General features: G+C 28.4%; 1 protein-coding gene across 1 annotated transcript; it reads right to left on the bottom strand.

Moving 5' to 3' along the window:
- Positions 1-9,333: 9,333 nt before the first annotated feature.
- On the bottom strand, positions 9,334-10,306 carry LOC130998279 (uncharacterized). The gene is made up of 4 exons (XM_057923711.1): positions 10,251-10,306; positions 9,826-10,180; positions 9,485-9,769; positions 9,334-9,387 (listed from the first exon to the last, which is right to left on the bottom strand). The coding sequence occupies exons 1-4, from the start codon at positions 10,304-10,306 to the stop codon at positions 9,334-9,336; spliced, it is 750 nt and encodes a 249-aa protein (XP_057779694.1).
- Between the last annotated feature and the right edge of the window lie 11,169 nt (positions 10,307-21,475).

The raw sequence follows: 21,475 nt of genomic DNA, 5'->3' as shown, positions 1-21,475 counted from the left end.
GAATTTTGCGAGCGTTTGGGGATGGAAAGATGCATTCTAAATTACGTGCTCTACTACCGATTTCAGATCGTGGTCCTTGGGAGATCAGATCATTTCCTAATCCCTTGCTTTGTGCTTCTCCAAGTTCATGTTTCGGAGTTGTTTGATTCTGGAGTTGTATAACTTTTCTGCTGTTTTTGGTTCTTTCTTGCTGTTACTTTGTAGGCACCACTGGTGCCGTAAGTTCTCTTGCGTTATATAAGTTTTTTCCTCATCAAAAAAAAAAAAAATTAGGCATAATTCAAGTGGTAAAATTAAAACACTCAAATATTTTTATTTGTGAGAGGTTTTAGGGTTCAATTCCGTCTTAATTTCTCACTTTTGCGTGATATAGAGGTCCTGCATGTGTGTGAATTGCTTATTTGATTATATATGCGTGTGGATTGCTTATTTAATTATATATTAAAAATAATAAACCTTGAAAGTTATAACGAGAATTATATTTTCTATGAAAACATGAAAATAATGCTTGTGATGCATTTATCCAGCAAGATAATATACTATTTTAAATTTTAATGATTGAATGACAAAAAATAATTTTTCGTTCTCATTTAATATAATAGCTCTCATTTATACCTATTATATATGGTGTTTATAGACAAAAATGTAATATTCCTTAAGTTGTATGTGAAAAATGTCATACTTTATAAATTTAAGCATTTTATGCCAAAGTTCGAGTGAATAACTTATTTTACCATTTGATGTTGATGGTTTTGCTTGACTTTTTGTGAAAAAGTCTTACATATTTGACCGATTTGACATCTATAAGTAAAAAATATTGTAAGGAAAAACTGAAAAAGAGAAATATTTGACAACTATCGGTCAAGAGTTCATCTAATTGTTAGGTGGCTATATCATCTAATAGTTCGATCGACCAGATTATTTTACTGAGATTCTCTACTATTCTATGTTCTTCACCAAAGTGTGTGGATCTGATTGATAGTTGTCAAATCGTAAAAATTTCATAAAAAAAAAATCAAGTAAAGTTATCAACATTAAGAATATTTAAGTCTCACACACATAATATATTTATTTATAAAAAATGATATATTTAAGTCTTACATAAAATATACTTAAGGAGCAAGGCATTTTAAATTTTCACTCTTATAAATATATATAATAAAGGAGATAAAAACAAACTGACTTTGCAATGATACCATTTCATTTCAATCAATGTATTATAATCTATTTTATATTCAAAGATTTGTATAAGACTATTAACTTGATTATATTTAATATTTAGCACATGTAGACTTTCGCCTCAACACAAACAAAGAACTATTGATTGATTAATATTTGAAATAGGAAAGTTCGTAATCCAATTCTGCTGTCTTTATAATTTATTTATTTATTTATAAAAAAAGAAAAATATATAGAACACTACATAAATTTTGCTTCCTCTTTCATTTAGTAATATATAACTTTTGATTTTTTTCCTCAAAAATCATTAATTTTGATTTTGTTTAATTTTCTACAATTTTAAATTTCGCATAAATTGATTATGACTTGACACTTATGTGACAGACATGTGTCTACCTCTCTTTGATCATTACAATGTCATTCATACATAAATTTAGGGTGAAATTTGATTTTTTTGAATTTGTTTCCTCTCAAGCAAAATTCGTGAATAAGTTGTAGTAGCATTTTTGTGGCAAAACAATATTACATTCAAACCGACATTCTTCACGCATACGATATATCTTTTTCCTCATGTTGATTTGTGTTAAAATTTTAGGGTATTTAGGCAAAAAAATTTAGATGACTTCTACAAATTCTTTCGTTTTTAGTTCTTCACTTCTTCTTCTTCTTTTTTTGTAATAGATTTTTGCCATGCTGCAATCTACATCGATATACTTTTATTGCCTTAAGTGCAATTATTGTTCGATTTCTTTAAATGGGTAGTGTTGAAGCCTTGACAGTGAAGAAAGTGAAGTTGAATATGTGAATTTATATTTGAGATTGTAACAACATCGTTTAACCAACTCATTTAATTGCGACATATATATTAAGTCAAAATTAATTTTAAATAAAATTTAAATTGTAAAAAATTAATAATTTTACAGGAAAAGTTTAGAAATTGTGTTTAAAATTTAAAAAAAGAGTAAAATTCATATATTTATATACATTATTTAAGAGAGAGAGACAGAAAAAAAATGATGGCATTGGCACCTACTACTTATGTATCATTTGTAAGAGCGCGTGAGATGCACGCCAACTCAGGTTATGGGAAAATTGTACAGTTTGTACTTGTATAACAATGTGACAACATTTTCAACCAAAAAAATAAGCAACAAAGAAAGAAAATGAAAATGTGGCAGAGAGGGAATGATGCGTGACACTTTGTTACTGACATTTTATTTTAATTGCAATATCATTCGATCTTAGAGACCATCTACAGTCTTCCTTCTTATTTTAAGATTTTTGCTAACATCATCATCATAAATATATTACTCCCTTCGTCCCATTAAAATTGACACACTTGTCTTTTTTGTTTGTCCCACTAAAATTAACACTTTGGTCCCTACTTTCTCTACTCACATAAAATAAGTGGACCATGTCTACTTTACACTTTTAACCCTTTATTCTTAATATCTGTGCCTCAAAAGTGTCAATTCTAGTGGGACGGATGGAGTACTACTTTCTCCGTCCTATTATAAATTGTTCAAAACTTTTCGACACGAAATTAAGAAGAATATGTAAATTGATTAAAAGTAGTAGGGTTAGGGCCTACACTTTTTCAAAGATTAAATTTTTTTATTTGTGGAAATAGGCTACTTATAGTGGGACGTCCAAAATAAAATACAAACCACTTATAGTGAGACGGGGGGAGGGAGTATATATTTTTTTTTCCTACTATCACTTTCAACAATATCTCCTCAAATGCAGATTTTTGCTGACCTCATTGTAAATCCACTTTCCACCCAATTTTAGTTCATTCAATATTTATTCATATTTTATTTTTACAATTATTCTTTATATTTTTACATATTGTGCTCGAAAGAGAAAATTGAAAAAAAAAAGTTATAAATTAATTATACCTCTTCCGTCTCATAAGAGTGTGCACTTATTTCTATTTTGGTATGTCCCATAAGAGTGTGCACTTTTCTTTTTTGAATATCTTATTCCACTACTAAAAATGGGCTCATTCTTCCAGTAGTAACACACTCACCTAATATTTATTATAATTCGTGCCACCAACAATCATGCACACTCTTATGGACGGATAAAATATTAAATAATATTTATAAAATAATTATTATATAGGAGTACAAAATTATTAAATAAATTAAAATAAAAAAAATTATATTTTGAAGAATTTATAAGCTATTTAAGATATCAATTTAATTATATTGATAGTTTTTTACACACAAGATATATGAAAAGGATAAATGAGGCAAGCAGCTCGTGCTGTTTCTGTCATACACCTTTGTTTCGATTGGCACCGTACATTTCCGAAGCAGGCCTCAAATTAATTGTTTCACATCAAATTATTTAAGAGATTATCGTATAGCCCTAAAGTTTTCTATTTTAGGTGACTATTAAAGATGCATAGAGCATGCTGCTCCCTAGTGGGCCATATATTTAAAACTCGTCCTTAAAATTTGATCATACAAAATTATAGCAACATCTTAAGCGCATTTTAGTTTGAATAAATAAATATAATACGTTAATTCCTTGTTTATTAAGATAAATTAAAATTTTAGAATATTTCAAAAATTTTAGTAACTATTATGGAGTACTTTAAACTATTTTTATACTTAATTCATATCTCATTAATAAAATCAAATTAAAAAAATTATAATAATAAATATATAAAAATATTCAATCATATATCTTATTAATAATGAAAAATAAACACTTCACTTGAAAAAAAACACATGATAGGCATTCTCACTCCTTTTCTTTTTATCTCTTTTTTCCCCCTTCGGAAATGTGTACTATTACCACTTATATTTTTCAAATAGCATCCACATCCCAAGAGCCCTTTGGGAGCTCAGGAAGTGGATCTCACTCAAGAGCCCATCCTCCACACTTATGAGGAGTCTAAAAAAATTTTTATTTTTATTTTTAATTTAAATGCATTTCAAACTTAAAATAAATATTGTCTTTCAAAAAATATTTCTTCATCAAATTGCAATTCAAACATTGCAATAATTAAAAAGGAATTACAATAATTAAATATTAAAAATTATAATTAAATTTTTTTGGAATCATACACTTTGAGTCTCACATTTAAAAGTCTATATTTTTCTACAATGTGGAGCTCGCTATAAAAGAAGAAGCTACATTTAGTTAAAATTAAAATCAAAATCATTTTTCCAATAGTGTTTAAAAAAAAAAAATACTGAGCATGATTCAAGAGCTAGCACTTGAGCCAAGCAGTGTGGCAGCTCTGATGCCGGGTGTGAAGGAAATTCATCAAGTTGGATTTTAGAGGTCGGTTAAGACTGCACAGATCGATGACACTGGTGACAAAATCGTCCATAAAAGACAAATGACATGAATTATAAAATACCTGAAAACTCCTTAAATTTGTGTGACATTAGGCACTTGGCCCTCTCAAAGGCATGAAGAAGTCACTTGTCATGTGGCACCTTTTTATTGGGTGCCACTTAATTATATATATAATGTTAAATATTAATTTTTAATAATTATTTATAATATAAAAAAATAAAAAATTTGAAAAAATTATATATAGACTTCAAAATTTATATCATCAACACAAAAGTCATAAGCAATTTTTTCGACGTATTTATTTTCTATCTCCATTTCTTCTTCATTTTGAAGCCATGGTCCAAATGACCCCTATTATTATTCAACTTTTGGGAATTTTCAATTTTCTCCACACCTCAATCAAATTTCTACCTCTCATGAACATCTCATTTCACAAATTATATGTCGTAATTTATTTCAAGATGTTGACCATCCAAAGAAAAATCAGGAAACTACAAAAAAATGTAGCTTGGTGCATGAAAAAAAGAAGTAGCTCTTATGTCTTCTTGGATTTGCAATTTTGCATTAGCGAAGATAGCAAATATGGAAAAAATGAAAAAAAAAAAAAAAAAGGACAACGACGTGGACACGTGTGCAAAAAATATATCATAAAGCTCAAAAAGAAAATTCAGATGAGACCAGCCCAAGAAATTTTCATTTTATAATCAAGTAAATTTTCGTTTTATGATCAAGTAAATTTTCGTAAATTTTAAATTTTAAAAAATTATTTATTTTTTTCTCTATTTTTAAACATTTTCTAAATACATTTTGACATTATTATGACTAATATAAGAATAAAAATAAAACAAAATGAAAAAATATTTGGATCATGTGAATGTCACTTATGGAGTAGAAATAAGATGAAGGTTGGGTTAGGTATGTGAATGAGAGAGAAATGAATATTTTAATTGAAGAAAAGTCACTTATGAGAACAGTTTAAATACGTGCGTGATATCTAAATCTAACAAGTATTAGTAAAACACAAAATTATATGATTTTGGTATTATCACCCTACCATTAAGCAATTTCATAAGCTGATGAAGTATTTTTTTGATTTACACTAAAAAAATATTTGATATACACTAAGAAAAATATGAGATTTTTTTTTCCTAACGCTCTATAAAATATGCTCTCTCTCTCTCTCTCTTTATATATATATATATATATATGGTTAGATTATATTGAGAATGTTATTTTTTGTGAGAAATGAGAATAATGAATAAGTCATTGTATAATGTTGCATAATTTGCTTGTAATGACTGAATAACAGTATTTAAATAATAGATAAAATTTTCGCTCATTTCAAAATTAAAATTCACGTACAATTTTCGCCCCCCTCTAAATAAATATCAACCGTATATTTTAAAATTTTAACGTACATATTTATTCTCATTTTCTATCATATGTCCATTCTCATTTAATCTTCTATATATAGGGTTACGTTCTAGCGAAATTGCTATTTTTTTATTTTTTATTTAGATGTGAGACTAATGAATAGGCGAGTATATAGTGATGAATAACACAGTATGTAGTGTTGAATGACAATATTAAATAAATTATTAAAATTTTCATTTCTTTCAGAATTCGAATTCAGGTAACAAAATTTTTCCACCAAATAAATATTAACTATAAAATACATTAAATTAATGTATACAAATCAATTTAAAATCTCAACATATATAAGGGATCTTATTTCAACCATTCTATGTATATAATGAGATGTTAGTAAATCAAATATGACCATTTCATGACCACATAAACAAATTAGTAATTCTTGCGGAAGTTGCACATAGCATAACGGTAAAGATTCAATTAAGATTCAAGGCAGAATCTCGCAAACAAGAAATGATACAAACAATAAACCCTAATCAGCTAACGAAACAAGAGTTTTACGTGGTTCAACAATTGCCTACGTCCACGGCGAAGTGACTGCTTTTCAATAGATTTTTTTTAAAAAAAAAATCGGCTATGGCGATTATACTATAAAGATGAATGAACAAGAGTATTATTCCCTCCGTTTTTTATTAAGTGTCCTCAAACCTATACAAATTAATATGAGCTGTATTAATAAGAGAAAGCAATAAAACGCTGAGCTGCTGCTTTCTGCAAAATCGCGTGAAAAAAAAAAAGAAAGAAAGAAAACGAAAAAAAAGAGGCTGTTATAACTAAGCTCATGCCAATAACCATGCACACGTGGAACACTCACCAAAATCAACAACAACAAATTTGAGTCTCAAATACGCCTGCATATGTTGACTTCGAGAAACATCTAATTAATTTAGTGTTACGGAACACAACTTTAATTTTCTGTGGACCCATATATATAAATGGATAGATTTTCGAAAATCATTTTTTAGTACAAAAATGTGAAGATAATGCATATTTCCACAATAATACTCGTTACATATAAACGATCATTGACGAGTAACGACTGATGACTCCATCAATACTTTTCTGAGTGGACTAGTAAGCTCAGACTAAATATTGAGTTCATGTTTTGACAAAAATATAGTATTTAAATATTTCTAATACGTTTTTTTTTTTTTTTTTTTTTTTTTTTTTTTTCTAATACGTAATTACGATTTACGAACAGTTGGATACAAAAAATAATCGTAATATTCCAACTCATAATTTTTAACCACATAATTAGTCAGTCAAACTCTGGGTCGTGGGTCCCCGCATATATTGAATCTATGCATAGGCATTTAATACTCTAAATTAACAATAATTTTCATTTTGATAGTCATGTATCGAAATATTCAATATTTAAAGCACCTATAAAATAACCGAAAATATGTTATGCCGTCGATTTTATTTTTTTTTTTAAATATCATTTTGTTGACTTCTAGTCTTGCTTGATTTCTCCAAGCTTAGGTTATACTTGATCGAAGAAGACCGGAAGAGTGTTTTGAATTGAAAAATAAAATAAAATCATTTCTTCAATTTTATTATTATGCCACTGACGAGGCAATTTTACTGATGTACATTTCTGTTTAAAACTTGAGCTATATAAATTATTGAACTTTTAAAAAATTCTTTGTAAACCAACTTTAAAATATGTATTGAAACTAATTTTTTTCATTTTATTATTTATTCATTTTCTGCCAAACTTAAAGTGATCATTATGTTATTTGCTATCTTTGCAAATCAACATCGTTTTAGTAATTGACGGCGACACACTACATTTTAAACGATCCTCTTTAACCCCAATTATAGGCATCTGCGATGAATGATTTCGGTTTCTTGAATGCTTTGAATTGAAAAGCTCGTGGTGTAAGTTTCGGTTTTAATTGAATCAAATCCCAGATTTTACCAAGTTGATTGGCGTGAATGAATAGAACAAATTTTGCAGAAATTTTGGTGATTTCCTCACGTGAAAGACAGTTTACAGGCTCGGAAAATTGGGCTAAAACAAATACTTAGTGTTTTAAGTTATTGGGCTCTTAATAAATAGATGGATTTGGGCTCTATCAAGAAATCCATTGTTCTTTTGGCATAAACTAATGAATGAATGCATAATAATATTATGCCCAAAATTTGATAATAACATGCATGAAAGTAATTCCTAAGAAAAATATAAGTTTAAATCTTTTGGGATAGCTACAACAATATTTTTCAATTCTAATTTATCATTTCCCTTTCTCTCTCTACAAAACTCGAATCAACTCATCTTCATCCGATTCTGAATCCCCTCTACTTTTTTTTCTTTTCTTTTTTAGGTTTTTTATTTTGTTAAATATATAGTAAACCCAATTATAAGAAGTTGTTGGGCTTACATGATTGCATAAATAGATGGGTAGATTTTAAAACATCACAAATTGCAATTATTCATAAATCATAATTACTCTTTTATGGGAGTGTTTTAGTTGGAACAAAAGTATTTAACACCCAAAAAAAGGACTTACGGAATATTAGCAGTTCAATTATTTGTTGAGGTAAGCGATCGTTCCGACCATATATTAGCACATGATCCTCATTCGCTTCCGGGTCTTAAATTTTGTGCTTTTAATAATTAAATCAAATGCGATTTTAATTGATGGGTAGCTGTCATTGATTTCGTCAGGATCATCACGATTCCCTAATTAATCATAAAACGGATAGAATATAAAAAAGTAGGAAACATTTTTGAATGATGGTGCGAGATAGAGATATTAGTATTTAGGACACAAGCAAGATTGGGCTGTCTGAAAATATCTATGAGACAGACAATTCACATTTAGAAGCATGATCGCCAAAATTAGGTGGGGCTTAACTCATTTTAGCCTTCAAATATCTGATTCAAGATTCTTTAGATGCAAAAATATAATAACACTCAAAAATCTCAGGTTTCAAATTTGAATCCACCATTACACATTTTTAAAATTATTTGCCCATTAACACAAAAATAACACTTCAAGAATTTAAGATTAATTAATTTAATAATTATTTTATAACGATAAATACCACGTTTTATACGCTTTTTCTAAATCAATATGTTCAACCGTTGTGTGTTTATGTTCACATGTCTAGTGTAAGACTGTCTTACGTGTCATGATTTAAATCAAAAATATTAGTGTAATTAATTGTAAATATAACATTGGATGAACTTAATTGAAAAGAAATACTCCCTCCGTTCCACGAAGCATGACTCAATTTCCTTTTTAGTTTATCCCACGAAACTTGACCTGTTTCTAAAAATGGCAAAAAATTTACCCTTTATTCACCTTTTCACTTTTTCACCTACCACACTTAACACAAAAAAAAAAAATTTGATCAGAAAAATTTCGAATTAAAATAAAAGGGTACCAGAGGTACCAAAGTTCAAAGAGCCACACAGGACAAGCTACAGCGATACCAAATCACCCGAGCACCAAACTGAGAAACTCACATCCAACTCAATAATTTAAAAAACTTTATTCCAACTCCAAAGTCTACTCTTAATCTCCTGAACCAGAGATTGAATCTCCCAAACCTTGCCTTCGAAACGACCTTCATTCCTTCCTTTCCAAAGAAGCCAAATAGTACACATCCACAGTGCTTTAAGGAATTTGCAGCTCTTCTTTCCTCCTCCCAAATTAGAAAACGAAAAGAGGTGTTGTATGATACCTTGAGGACGGGTCGTAAAAATCCCGAGCCATTTCTTAATCTCATCCCAGACCTTCCCCGCTTTGGGGCAGAGAAGAAACAGGTGGTTTGCTGTCTCCAAACTTGCTACACACGAAGTGCAGTAGCTCTCCTCGATCGCAAGCGGGATATTCTTCAACAGTCGTCACAAGTTGGAAGTCTATTTTTGATCAGCCTCCAAGCAGTTACCTTTGGCTTATGAGGCGCTGGGACCTTCAACACCTTGGAGGAAGCTTTCTTAACATTGGCCGGCATGGAGCTTTCGGTCCAAGTCTCCGTCAGAATGGAATATGCCGACTTCGTAGAGAAAACTCCGTCCTTGGAGCAGTCCGCCATTCCTGCATTCAGAGAGAAAGGAGAAATAGCCAAGAGCAGAGTATTAAGCTCCCCAAGATCTCTCCCGAATAGTTCCCTCCTCCACTTAATATCACAGGTCCACTTCCCGTCTTCCCATCTCCCGTAGTGCTCGATCACAGCTTCTTTATTAAGACACAAATGAAAAAGTCTCGGGAAAACAGCCCTAAGAGGTTTCTCGCCAGCCCACCTATCATACCAAAACAAAGTTGTCTGACCATTCCCAACTTCTCTAGTCAGATTTTCCCAAAACCACCCACCACTCGCCCCCTCCCCCCCCTAGCCACAATTTTCGGCCACCATCCTCCTTTTCCATTTCTATGTCCAGCACACAACATCCCCTTCTCTCCCCACTCCAAGTTACCATGAATCAGTTCCGAAAAGAAATGGGTCATGCTTCATGAGACGGAGGGAGTACAAGATAATTGAAAATCATTTATTTAATTAGGCACGCACTTTTATCATTTTACAAACTCCAATGATTGAGTATGCGCCATGCATGTATTAAACATATAGATACATATTAAAGAATTCTTTTTATAGAAAAAAAATTAAATTCATGTGCTTCACGTACATTCACTTTATAATGTCATTGTCCCACACATTCTTGTGCAAAAACACGAATACTTAAATCTTTTATGGGCCTAGTTTTTTATAATCCACGCACAAACATGAGCATGATTGGCGATGCAGCTCCTGCCATCACTCCGATCTTGGGAGTACTTTTTTTTGAAGTTTATTCTAAAATGCAAGTTTATGTAGTATTTTGGTTGTTATGTGGGATAAAAGATTTTTTAAAAAATTAATTAAAACCTTATAAAATGCAAGTTTAGTATTCTTTTAAAATAAATTATTATTCAATAATTAATTGGATATTAACCTATAATAAATACAGAAACTTTTTTTATTTTCTGAAATTTAACATGATATTTGTTTGATACAAATGCCATAATTTAGTACAGTTTTGCAAAAATAACCCTTATTTATTGCCTTTATCAAGTTCGCTATTATTACTTTTTTTTCGAACATTTATTTTATATGATATAATTCGCGACCGTGAGTAGTTGGTGATCTTGTCTTGTGATCTAAATTATATAATTGGCGTAGCTAAAAAGAAACAGTCATTTATAGAAACCGAGTTGATGCTAATAATATATTTTAAAAGAAACGGTCATTAATAAATAGCCAAGTTGATGTTAGTAAATATATTTCTTGCGCGTAAAGTAGAAATTGGAAATTAGGAATATATCCCTCTTTTTCCCAAAAACTTAATTAAATTATTTGAGAATATGTTTCATTTAAAGATGAGCGCCAGAATATTAATTGCTCTACGTAACGTAGACACAAGTTCATTTTGCATTTTTGGGGAAATCAAAACTTTCATATTAATTATTGCTTAAATACGAAAACATAATTCACAAGGTTCGTGGTATTATTGGCTATTTTTTTCAACTAGCAAGGGTTTAATTTTTTTTTAGGAAAAATAAATCCCCTTCCTAATCTGTCCTCCTCATAAAATATCAGATGACTTAGGGACCGTTTGATTTGCAGTTTAGAATTGATTATGATTAAAATTATCTTGAGAGATTAGTGTGGATTTATATTATTTCATGGGTGTTTGATATCATGGCTACTTAATCCTATATTGTGTTTGATATCCATAGGATTCTGTTGGATTATATTATCTAATACCAAAACTATCCTCATATAATTTTAAAAATATCATGTGTGTACACCATTACTTGGGCATTTGCATTGATATGCGTGAGAAAGGGTAGTAGAATTTTTATCCAACTTCACAGTATTAAAGTTATCCGAGGGGGGAGACCGGATTATTAGTATGGGTTATTCCCTCAAAATAGCATGTAGAAGTAGGATTAAGTAGGAGTTGACCATATTAATAGAATATGATATCAAACATCACACTAACCTGTATTAATTTAATTTATCCTACCTATAAACCCATATCAAACGGGCCCTTAAACTGTATTTGACAATCTGAGTTTTGTCAGACTAGGGTTTAATTTTTCAGTTATCTCTTCATATATAATTAATTAATCAAATTAATTAAGTGGTGTGCGTGACTTGGGGGGATCGGAAGATCTCTAGAGAGTTGTAGAAGGCAGGTTAATTTACTAGAACTATAAAAATTCGCAATATTTATATATATAAACTAGCCGACAAACAAGTGGGGTAGTCAGACAACACATACAAATTGGACTACAATTAATTAATGTAACCAATATAAACATAAAATTAAGATAAGATCCAAACATTATTTTGCTTGGGAAGTTAGAATTTTTATTTTGAGATATAAAATACATGTTATATTATGAAATTGAATATATATTATAATAAATTAATTTAATTAGCATAGGATCATACTTTAAACTAACAATCAAATTAGCATAAAGTAGAATATTCGAATAAATAAAAATTACAATCTATACGATATTTGTAGACTTTGAATCAACAATCTCTTATGAAATGCATAACTTTATCATTTGAGTTAGCGTCTTCGATGGGGACTTAGGACTTGGAATCTCAAAACATGAGTTATGAATGAATGGTCTCATTGACGTAGCCAGGGGCAGTGGGGGCACTGGGCCCACTGAAAATTTCAAAAATATTAGGAGTATTTTAGTAATTTTTCCAATTTCTTTCTATGTAATTGTACGAGAGATAAGCTATTACTGGTTGTCTGATATCTAACCTCTAAAACGATGTGTTTGTAAATATTACTAATGAAACGATTATGTAGCTATTTCAAAACATGAAAATAAGAAAGGAAATATTATGATAGTAGGGTATTTATTTTTATTTTTGTAGTATCATGATGCAACTAATGCATGATTGTGATTTTATTGAAATTGTAATTTATTTGGGGGTCTTTTATATTCTTTTTATGAATTTATAATATTGTGATTATTACTCTCTTTGTCCCAGTTAAATTAATCAAACTTATTTTCGACACAAAATTTAAGAAAATAATATTTTAAGTAATTTGGTAATAAAATGAATAAATGGTTAAATGATTCTTTGCATATATTTATTTTATATAAGAAAAATAATTAACTTAATTGAGACGGTCCAAAAATAATATTGATCATAATAATTAAGTCGAGAAAAATATTTGAACCCCTTTATTAAAAAGTTTGGCTACGTCATTGAATGGTCTCATTGAGAGATATAATAAAATGGCATTTAATTAGTATTTTGTACCGACGTACTCTTTCTCCTAACACGTTCTTTTATGAGAAAAATAAAAAGTTGTTACCTTTTGATGTTATTAATTTTATTGATCAAATGTAGGTCAACCTACTGGCATTTTCTGCAGCCCATAATTTTGGAATCGACACGATTTGCATGGGATTGACAACAATAATTAATGAGTTACGATAGATATGATTATTAAAGAAATTGAATAACGTACACAGCCTTATAAATAAGAGTAATGCTAAACAGCCACATTGTGGCTACCCACAATTTACTTAAGTAGAAAATAATTTAATTTATTTAACTTATTTTTTAAAATAAAAATAAGATTTAGTTATTTTATCATATTCTCTACATTATAGTTATTTTTTTGCAATTTTTTGGTAACTTTTTATTTTTATTAAAAAATAAATAAAAAATAAAAAATGCAAAAAAAAATTAAAAAAATAAGTACAATGTAGAGAATATAATAAAATAACTAAATCCTATTTTTATTTAAAAAAATAAATTAAATAAATCAAGATTATCCTTATTATATTAGTGTGTGGGTGGCCACAATGTGGCTGCATAGATTTATTGTATAAATAAAGGAATGAGTAGGGTTATTTGGGCATAAATATGTCCGCATAAAACAGGTTAAATATTTTATAAAATTGATTTATTTTAAAAAAATTATTTAAATTACAAAAAAAATTAGTTAATTTTATCGTTTCTCTGCAGTTTTAAAAAAAATTGTTTCAATTTTATTATATTTATGTTAATGATTGTTTAAATTTAAAAAGGATGAAGTTTTTAATTGTCCATATTTTTTTATTTGAACGTTTTAATTTAATATATTACACTAAATGTTATAGTGACCCACAAATAATGATCTCTATTTTCACTTTAAAAATAATATCTTCATTCTCTTTCTTATTTTTTTTTTTACAAATATACCCTAAAAAATTACTCCTATTATTATAAACTCATCATTTCTTAACATTTGTGTCCAAAGCCAGTGGCCTATTAATTTGGAATAGAAGGAATACCGATCAAATATTTATAATTATTTTGATGGTTGTTAGAAACCATAATCCCATTGCCCATATTAACATAACATGAGTATGATCTGTTGTTATATCTTAATGGTTCATATCTTCATTAATTGTTTTAGGAAAATTCAAAAACAAGAGTGACTTAGATCCAAAGCACATATACAAGGATTCTACACTTTGCCACTTTGGGCACCGGAAGCCACCCCACTAGATAGGAATATATTTTAGGTAACAAGATCTGATAAAATATTTTTTTTTTCTTTTTTTTAAAATTTATCTGATAAAATATCTGGGAGACAGCTCATGTTTCTTAGCACATTTATCATAGTATATGTGGACCTAAGTTTCATGTACATAATTTTTGGGTATCAATTATACTGACAAGATATTGCATCGATGTAATGACAAGATGATCCCTTATTTCACAAAACTCAAGAATAGTACGTTAATGACATTTAATTACTCTTCACTAAATTGATGGAACTGAGTTCGTCTCCTCCAAATATCTGTGTCGTGTATTTGTATCAATCTATACTAGATTTCCTATGTCTCTTCTTGTATAAATACATGTAATTAATAGTACTAATATATATGTGATCAAGAAATTAGGCCACGTTTTTTATGTTTTCCTTTGAATCGATGTGGTTCGGTCCCCTCGGCAGAACTGTCGATGGAAATGTGTTACAATTAATGTGGTCACATTAATTGACTCATTCAACAATCAAAATTTATTACATTCACATTTCAAAGTTTTTCTTGTAAAACTTCTATAACTTTGTCTGCTCTGTTGCCGCCGAACAAAATCTTAATTTTTAATACTCCTAAAAAGTAGTTAAAATAAAATATTTTGATATAAATTATAGACAGAATTGTCGTAAAATACATAAAATTTAGACAAATGTGATTTTACACATAATCTTAATTTGACATTTAAAATAAAATACGCCAAATTTAATTTTTCTGATTTTTTCCTAAATTTACAAATTCCGCTAAATTTAAAATTTCGTAATCAATATGAAAATAAAGCTTTCTCTCGCAATCAAACATTAATAAAAAAAAACAAAAAAAATTTAATTTGCTCACACCTTTTGAAATTTGAAATAAAATAAACTAAATTTTAAATTGTTACTATATCCGTCCATCAAATATCTTATTTCTTTCCTTTTTGGTCCGTCTCCAAAACTTCTTCCTAACCTATTTTTTAAAGTAATTTTACTAACAATTATCCTTACAATCTTCACTTTTAGTGGAACCCATTTTCTATTCATCAAATATGCAACTAACTTTTGTTAAAGCTCGCGTCTCTTCCCTTAAGGAGATGTTTGATGGATGAAAGGAGTACAATTTATTCATTTTCTTGTGAATTAATGTTTGATTGTGAGGGAAAACTTTATTTTCATATTGAATTATTGAATTGTAGAGTTACGAACTTTTTGTGTGAGGTTGTATTAATAACTTTTTATTTTATTTTTTTGTTTTAGGGGAAAGTTTAAATCAAGAAAAAAGAAATAGATGTATTTTATTTCAAATTTCAAAAGTTACACTCGAAATTCATCCAAACTTTATGTATTTTATTGCAATTTTTCCTAAATTATAACTAGGCAGCTACACATTTGTAATTATGCAAAAGAAATTGGCAAATAAGCATATCCCTTTTATTTCTAACTGTATAAATAAAATTAAATAAAAGTATGTACTACAGTTATTTTTTTATATAAATAAAATTCAATAAAAATTCGTACGAGGGGTGCAGCCCAAAGCGGATAACAAAGATCAACAGACGGAATCCAAACCACAAAAAAACCTACAACACTTATATAAGTTTTCCTGTAAGTTTGCCTTAAGTGATCTAGTTAATTATTCATTGTTTACATACAAACAAACACGAACATGTTGACACCGAATTTAAGCTATTACATGCCCTCAAATATTAATGTCATTGTCCTAAACATTCTTGTGCATAAATGGAGTAGTATTTATTTTCCTCTTTTTCGGTTTTGTTTTGCATAAAAATGTCGCGGCATTTATTGTGATATTTAGTTTTAAGCAATTATTTATTTTGTATTTTAGTTCTCGACCGTGATTAGATGGTGTTCTTTGTGTCTAGTCCTACCTATAGAACTAATATTCACGAAAATATGCAAGTTGGTATTAACATATATTCTCTCGCTCCCATTATTAATTATATATTTTCTTTATTAGATTATCTCAAATATAATGATTTGTTTTTATTTTGAATAATAATCTTACACTATAAATAATATGATCCTTATTCTTTTAAATACCCGTGCCAAATAAAAAACATATCATCAATACCGAGACGAAGAGAGTAGTATATGTTTATGGGGCCTGAGTTGGGATGTGACTATGTGAGTATTGCATTGTGTGTTTTTTTTTTAGTCGTTATAAAAGATGCCTAGACTTTCCCATAAATACTTATCTAGATATTCTAAAAAAAAAAAAAGATGTTCTAGATAGTACCATAATCATACTTTATGGACCATTGAATTATGTCTTAGTATAGTATTAATCTAAATATGCAAATCCAAGTACTATAGGCCAATTGGTTTCTCTTAACTAGCAAAGTACAGTATTTACTTTGGATGAAACCCACGTTAAACTACTAAAAACAGAAGCTTGACAAAATAGTTTAATCTTATAAATAAGATCAAATATTATACACTGAAAGAAAAAGAAAAAAAAAACGTTATCAGGCTATAGCCAAAACGGAAAAAGAATAAAGTTTAGGTTTGGGATATCTTATGATTGTGCTATTTTATTCCCTATGAACTTATACCTCTCACATCTTTTATATTCATATTCTTCATCTGCATCATATATATATACATTGGATACACGTTTGTAAACGTAATATACCTGCGATGCGAGGGTCATGACGAATGAGGATAAAGAAGAACTCTTATTGCCTTCTGACATTAGAGATATTTTGTACAATGCTAGAAATAATTTTCTTTTAAATATATTGCATATATGCTAATAAAAATGCTCATATAGTTCACCTCAGTTTACCGGATTTTGTTCTGTGTCAATTTAGACTCATGATTTTTAAAATAAATATGGTTAAATATTTTTAAAATAAATTTATTTAAAATTTTTGGTTCAAAACAAAAAAAGAATTTAGTTAGTTTTATTGTTTTCACTACATTTTCTTTTTTTTGTAATTTTTTAATAACATTTTTAATTTTTAATTGTTTTTAAAGTACAAAAACTATATAAAAAAAATTAAAAAAACTGTTAGAAAATTACAAAAAAATTATAATATAGAGAAAACAAATTTTGTATGGATAATTTTTTTTTAAGTATTTAATATTTTTTTATCTGAACAAATTTTGTTCAAATAGCATTATTCTATTTTTTTTACTAATCTTGCTCAAAAGCAGGGAGCCATATTTAGTAGTAGTATATAATTTTACAACAATCATTGCAATTGAAAAAAAAAAAGTGTTAAGATTTAGTGGGATCGAATTATAATTTTACATGAGAGAGAAAGTGATTAATGAGTCAACAATAAAAAGGATGTGGTATTAGAAGACCTAATTATTATTGGGTTGTGTTTCTCTACTTTAGATTAGTGTGCAATTTAGAAGACCTAATTATTATGGATAGGCACAAGACAAGGACCCAAAAAAGCAAAATTTTATAACTCGCGTGGAAATTTACTGCACCGAAATTCAAGCAGCAAAGCGAAGCGGTTGGGGGTGGGTCGTTTTCCAGTGCGCCGCCCCACATGTTATTGTTGGGTGTGTATGCTACGTGTCTCCTCTTGACTGGGTATTGCGTTTCGAGTATGGGTTATCCTACCCTGCTCCACACTTTCATACCATTATTATCACCCCGCATTTTTCTACCGCCCATGCCGCCAACCTTCATCACAATTCTAAATATGTAAACTTATTTAATTTAATATAAAATAATTATTAAGAAAACAAATTATTAAATGAGATAACTGAAAAAAGACATAAATACATATGAGGTGGAATTCAAACTCTTAATTTCCGCCTCAGTCAGGGATCACTCAACCAACTGAGCTAACCGCTTAATTTTAAATATATAATACAAAAATATATAGAACAATTGGTGATAATACAATGTATACACCATCATTTGATTCATTTCAAAGCATATAAATTTAGCTATATATTGTGCTTATTTATTCGACCGCAATTAGATAGGATATTGGTAGAATTGATTGGTAGGTTAATGTTAATTAGGTTGTTAGCCAGTAATGGAGCAGCAGATGAGCAACCTGTGGTGAAGACACGACTGGGGCCCACAGAAGGAAGTGGACCAATTAGAATAATGGCTGTAATTCTTTCATCCCATATCTACTTTATTAAGGTAAATTGTGGCCCCTAATTTATTTCGTCCATTACTTTTTCATTTTCATGTTTTCAGCTTTTTTCCAGTAATTTTCAGGTGATTATTGGGTTGTTGAGTGTGACGTAAGCATGTGATTTTCAAACATTTTGAACCTATTGTCGTTCCTTCTGTTTGGTTGATTGCCTTATTTTTATGAGTAATGCTAAACGGCCACATTGTGGCTACCCACAATTTACTTAAGTAGAAAATAATTTAATTTATTTAACTTATTTTTTAAAATAAAAATAAGATTTAGTTATTTTATCATATTCTCTACATTATAGTAATTTTTTTGCAATTTTTCGGTAACTTTTTTATTTTTATTAAAAAATAAATTAAAAATAAAAAATGCAAAAAAATTAAAAAAAATAAGTACAATGTAGAGAATATAATAAAATAACTAAATCCTATTTTTATTTTAAAAAATAATTTAATTAAATCAAGATTATCCTTATTATATTAGTGTGTGGGTGGCCACAATGTGGCTGCATAGATTTATTGTATTTTTATCTCCCTAAAGAATATAGAATTCTTCCCTCCGTCTCACAAAAACATGAACGTTTTTCCATTTTGAGGTGTCTCACAAAAAAATGAACCTTTCCATTTTAGTACATCATGGCCCACCACTACTTTTCCTTAATTAATTCATTACTCTCACAACACCTTTTAAAGTGGGACCCATTTTCCACTTACTTTAACTCTCAACTAACATTTCTTAAAACTCGTGCATTTCTCTTTGTTCATGTTTTTGTGAGACGGATGAAGTATATGTTTTCTGTACTCTTTTAAGTGCATATCATATTTTAACGTATATGTCTCTGCAGTAATTACAAATTTACAATTAGAGTTTATTATTATTATTATTATTAGATAAACATATATTTTAAAAGATCGCATTGTAATAAATTCAAAAATCGATTTCTTTAACTTCAATTATTAATTACTCTACCACTAAATCAACACACATTAGAATTTAACGACTTCAACAATCACTTGGTAAACATAAACTATATTGTACTATCAAAGCCGTTTCTGATGAAAAATGGCGTGCAGGGCGAACGATAAAAATGGGCCCTCTATTCATCATTATAAACTATATGGTTAGATTATAGTGAAATTGATTATTTTCGTAAAAAATGATAAAAACAAATAAGTTAATATAAATCTACGAATAGCGTATTAAGTTGATATGATGAAATTTTCTTTCTCTTGAGGATTCGAATTCAAGCTTGAATGATATTTTCATGCATTACAAGCGGCTTATTCGTAAATTTATACCGACTTATTCATATTTTTTATTTACACGGTAAATTTGAATAAATTAATATTATTCATATGATTTGAATATCTAACATTCTAGATTCATTCTCATTTCTCATCACATTTTAACATTCTCACTAGATCCTTTTTCTCTTGGGGTCTTGTATAGTTCAATTATAGTAAAAACTTCATAATAAATTTTTATTAATGATTTTTTTATATATAATAATATTAATTTATTTTATAAAAGTAGTATATATATATATATATTATAATACATATCTATATGATAATCGTAGATAGTAATTTACGACTCCGATCCTTCTCTGACTCATCAGACTGCACAAACTCCGCAATAGACTTCCTCAGATAAGTCCGATGAGTTGGAGAAGGATCAGAGTCATAAGCCAATTGCACAATATCAATCGTAGAAATTTATCAATATGAACAATTAAGTTTTTACTATCTACGATTGTCATATAGATATGTATTATAATATATTTATATATATATACTACTTTTATAAAATAAATTAATTCTATTGTATATAAAAAATCATTAATAAAAATTTATTATGTATGAGGGAAAGTTTCAACGGAGTCTACATATAAAGTTTGTATTTTATTTTTGGATAAATAAATTTTTAATTTCGTACGATAAAAACTTAAATTTAAATATTTTAGCTTCAAATATTATACTTTATCACTATATCAACAAACTCACACAAAATTTTGTTGTTCATAATACAAAGATGGTAACCACTTATGTTAGAAGACTCCTTAATGTGCCGACTTGAAGATGTGGTATGTCGTACAAGTTATCATATAACCAAGATTTAAATTTCATTTTCACATATGAATAATAAACTTGTGCAGTTATCATATGTTTATCGATTATTCGATTGACATGACATGCATGTAATCATAATTCTCGTACAGTATTTTTGTTACAAACTTTTTAAAAGATTATCCCCATTTGAAAATTTTAGGTATTGTTTTAATTTGGTAGATTATAAATGAAATGAATTTCCCTTTTACTAAAGTTTATTAGCAAATAATTTATTAATTATAAACTTGTCATTTATCCTTTCAATATTAATTTGGGATCATAACAATTATGAACATATGTGTTTTATACGGTTAACGTGGTCAGTGGCGGATCTATATGGGAGCAAGGGGGTACAACTGTACCCCCAATTTTTTTTAATTTAATTTTTTACTATATACATATATATATACAAGGAAAAGTATAATATAGTATTATAATAATTATAATATTAGATTAAATATTTAACAATTTACATTGATTTATTCTATTAGTTTGTTAAATTTATGTTATTTTTGTCTCATTTTCCTTTCTAATTAGATAAGTTTTAATATTGAATTTGAGTTAATCCCCGAGTTAAAATAAATTACGAACTATTAATAATGAAATTAGTTTATTTGTTTAGAAGATAAAATAATATATTTAAAAAAATACGAATAAAAGTATGTCTTTATATGTTTTAATATACTTGCCATTGAATTAATGAAATTGTGAACAATTAAGTGATTAATTCTAATTACAAACCTATTAAGATTCTACTTGAATATAAA

The sequence above is a fragment of the Salvia miltiorrhiza genome, chromosome 8 (assembly GCF_028751815.1).
Source record: "Salvia miltiorrhiza cultivar Shanhuang (shh) chromosome 8, IMPLAD_Smil_shh, whole genome shotgun sequence".
Taxonomy (NCBI): Eukaryota; Viridiplantae; Streptophyta; class Magnoliopsida; order Lamiales; family Lamiaceae; genus Salvia; species Salvia miltiorrhiza.
Note: the sequence above shows the minus strand (reverse complement) of the source record. Positions and strands in the feature narration are given on the sequence as shown.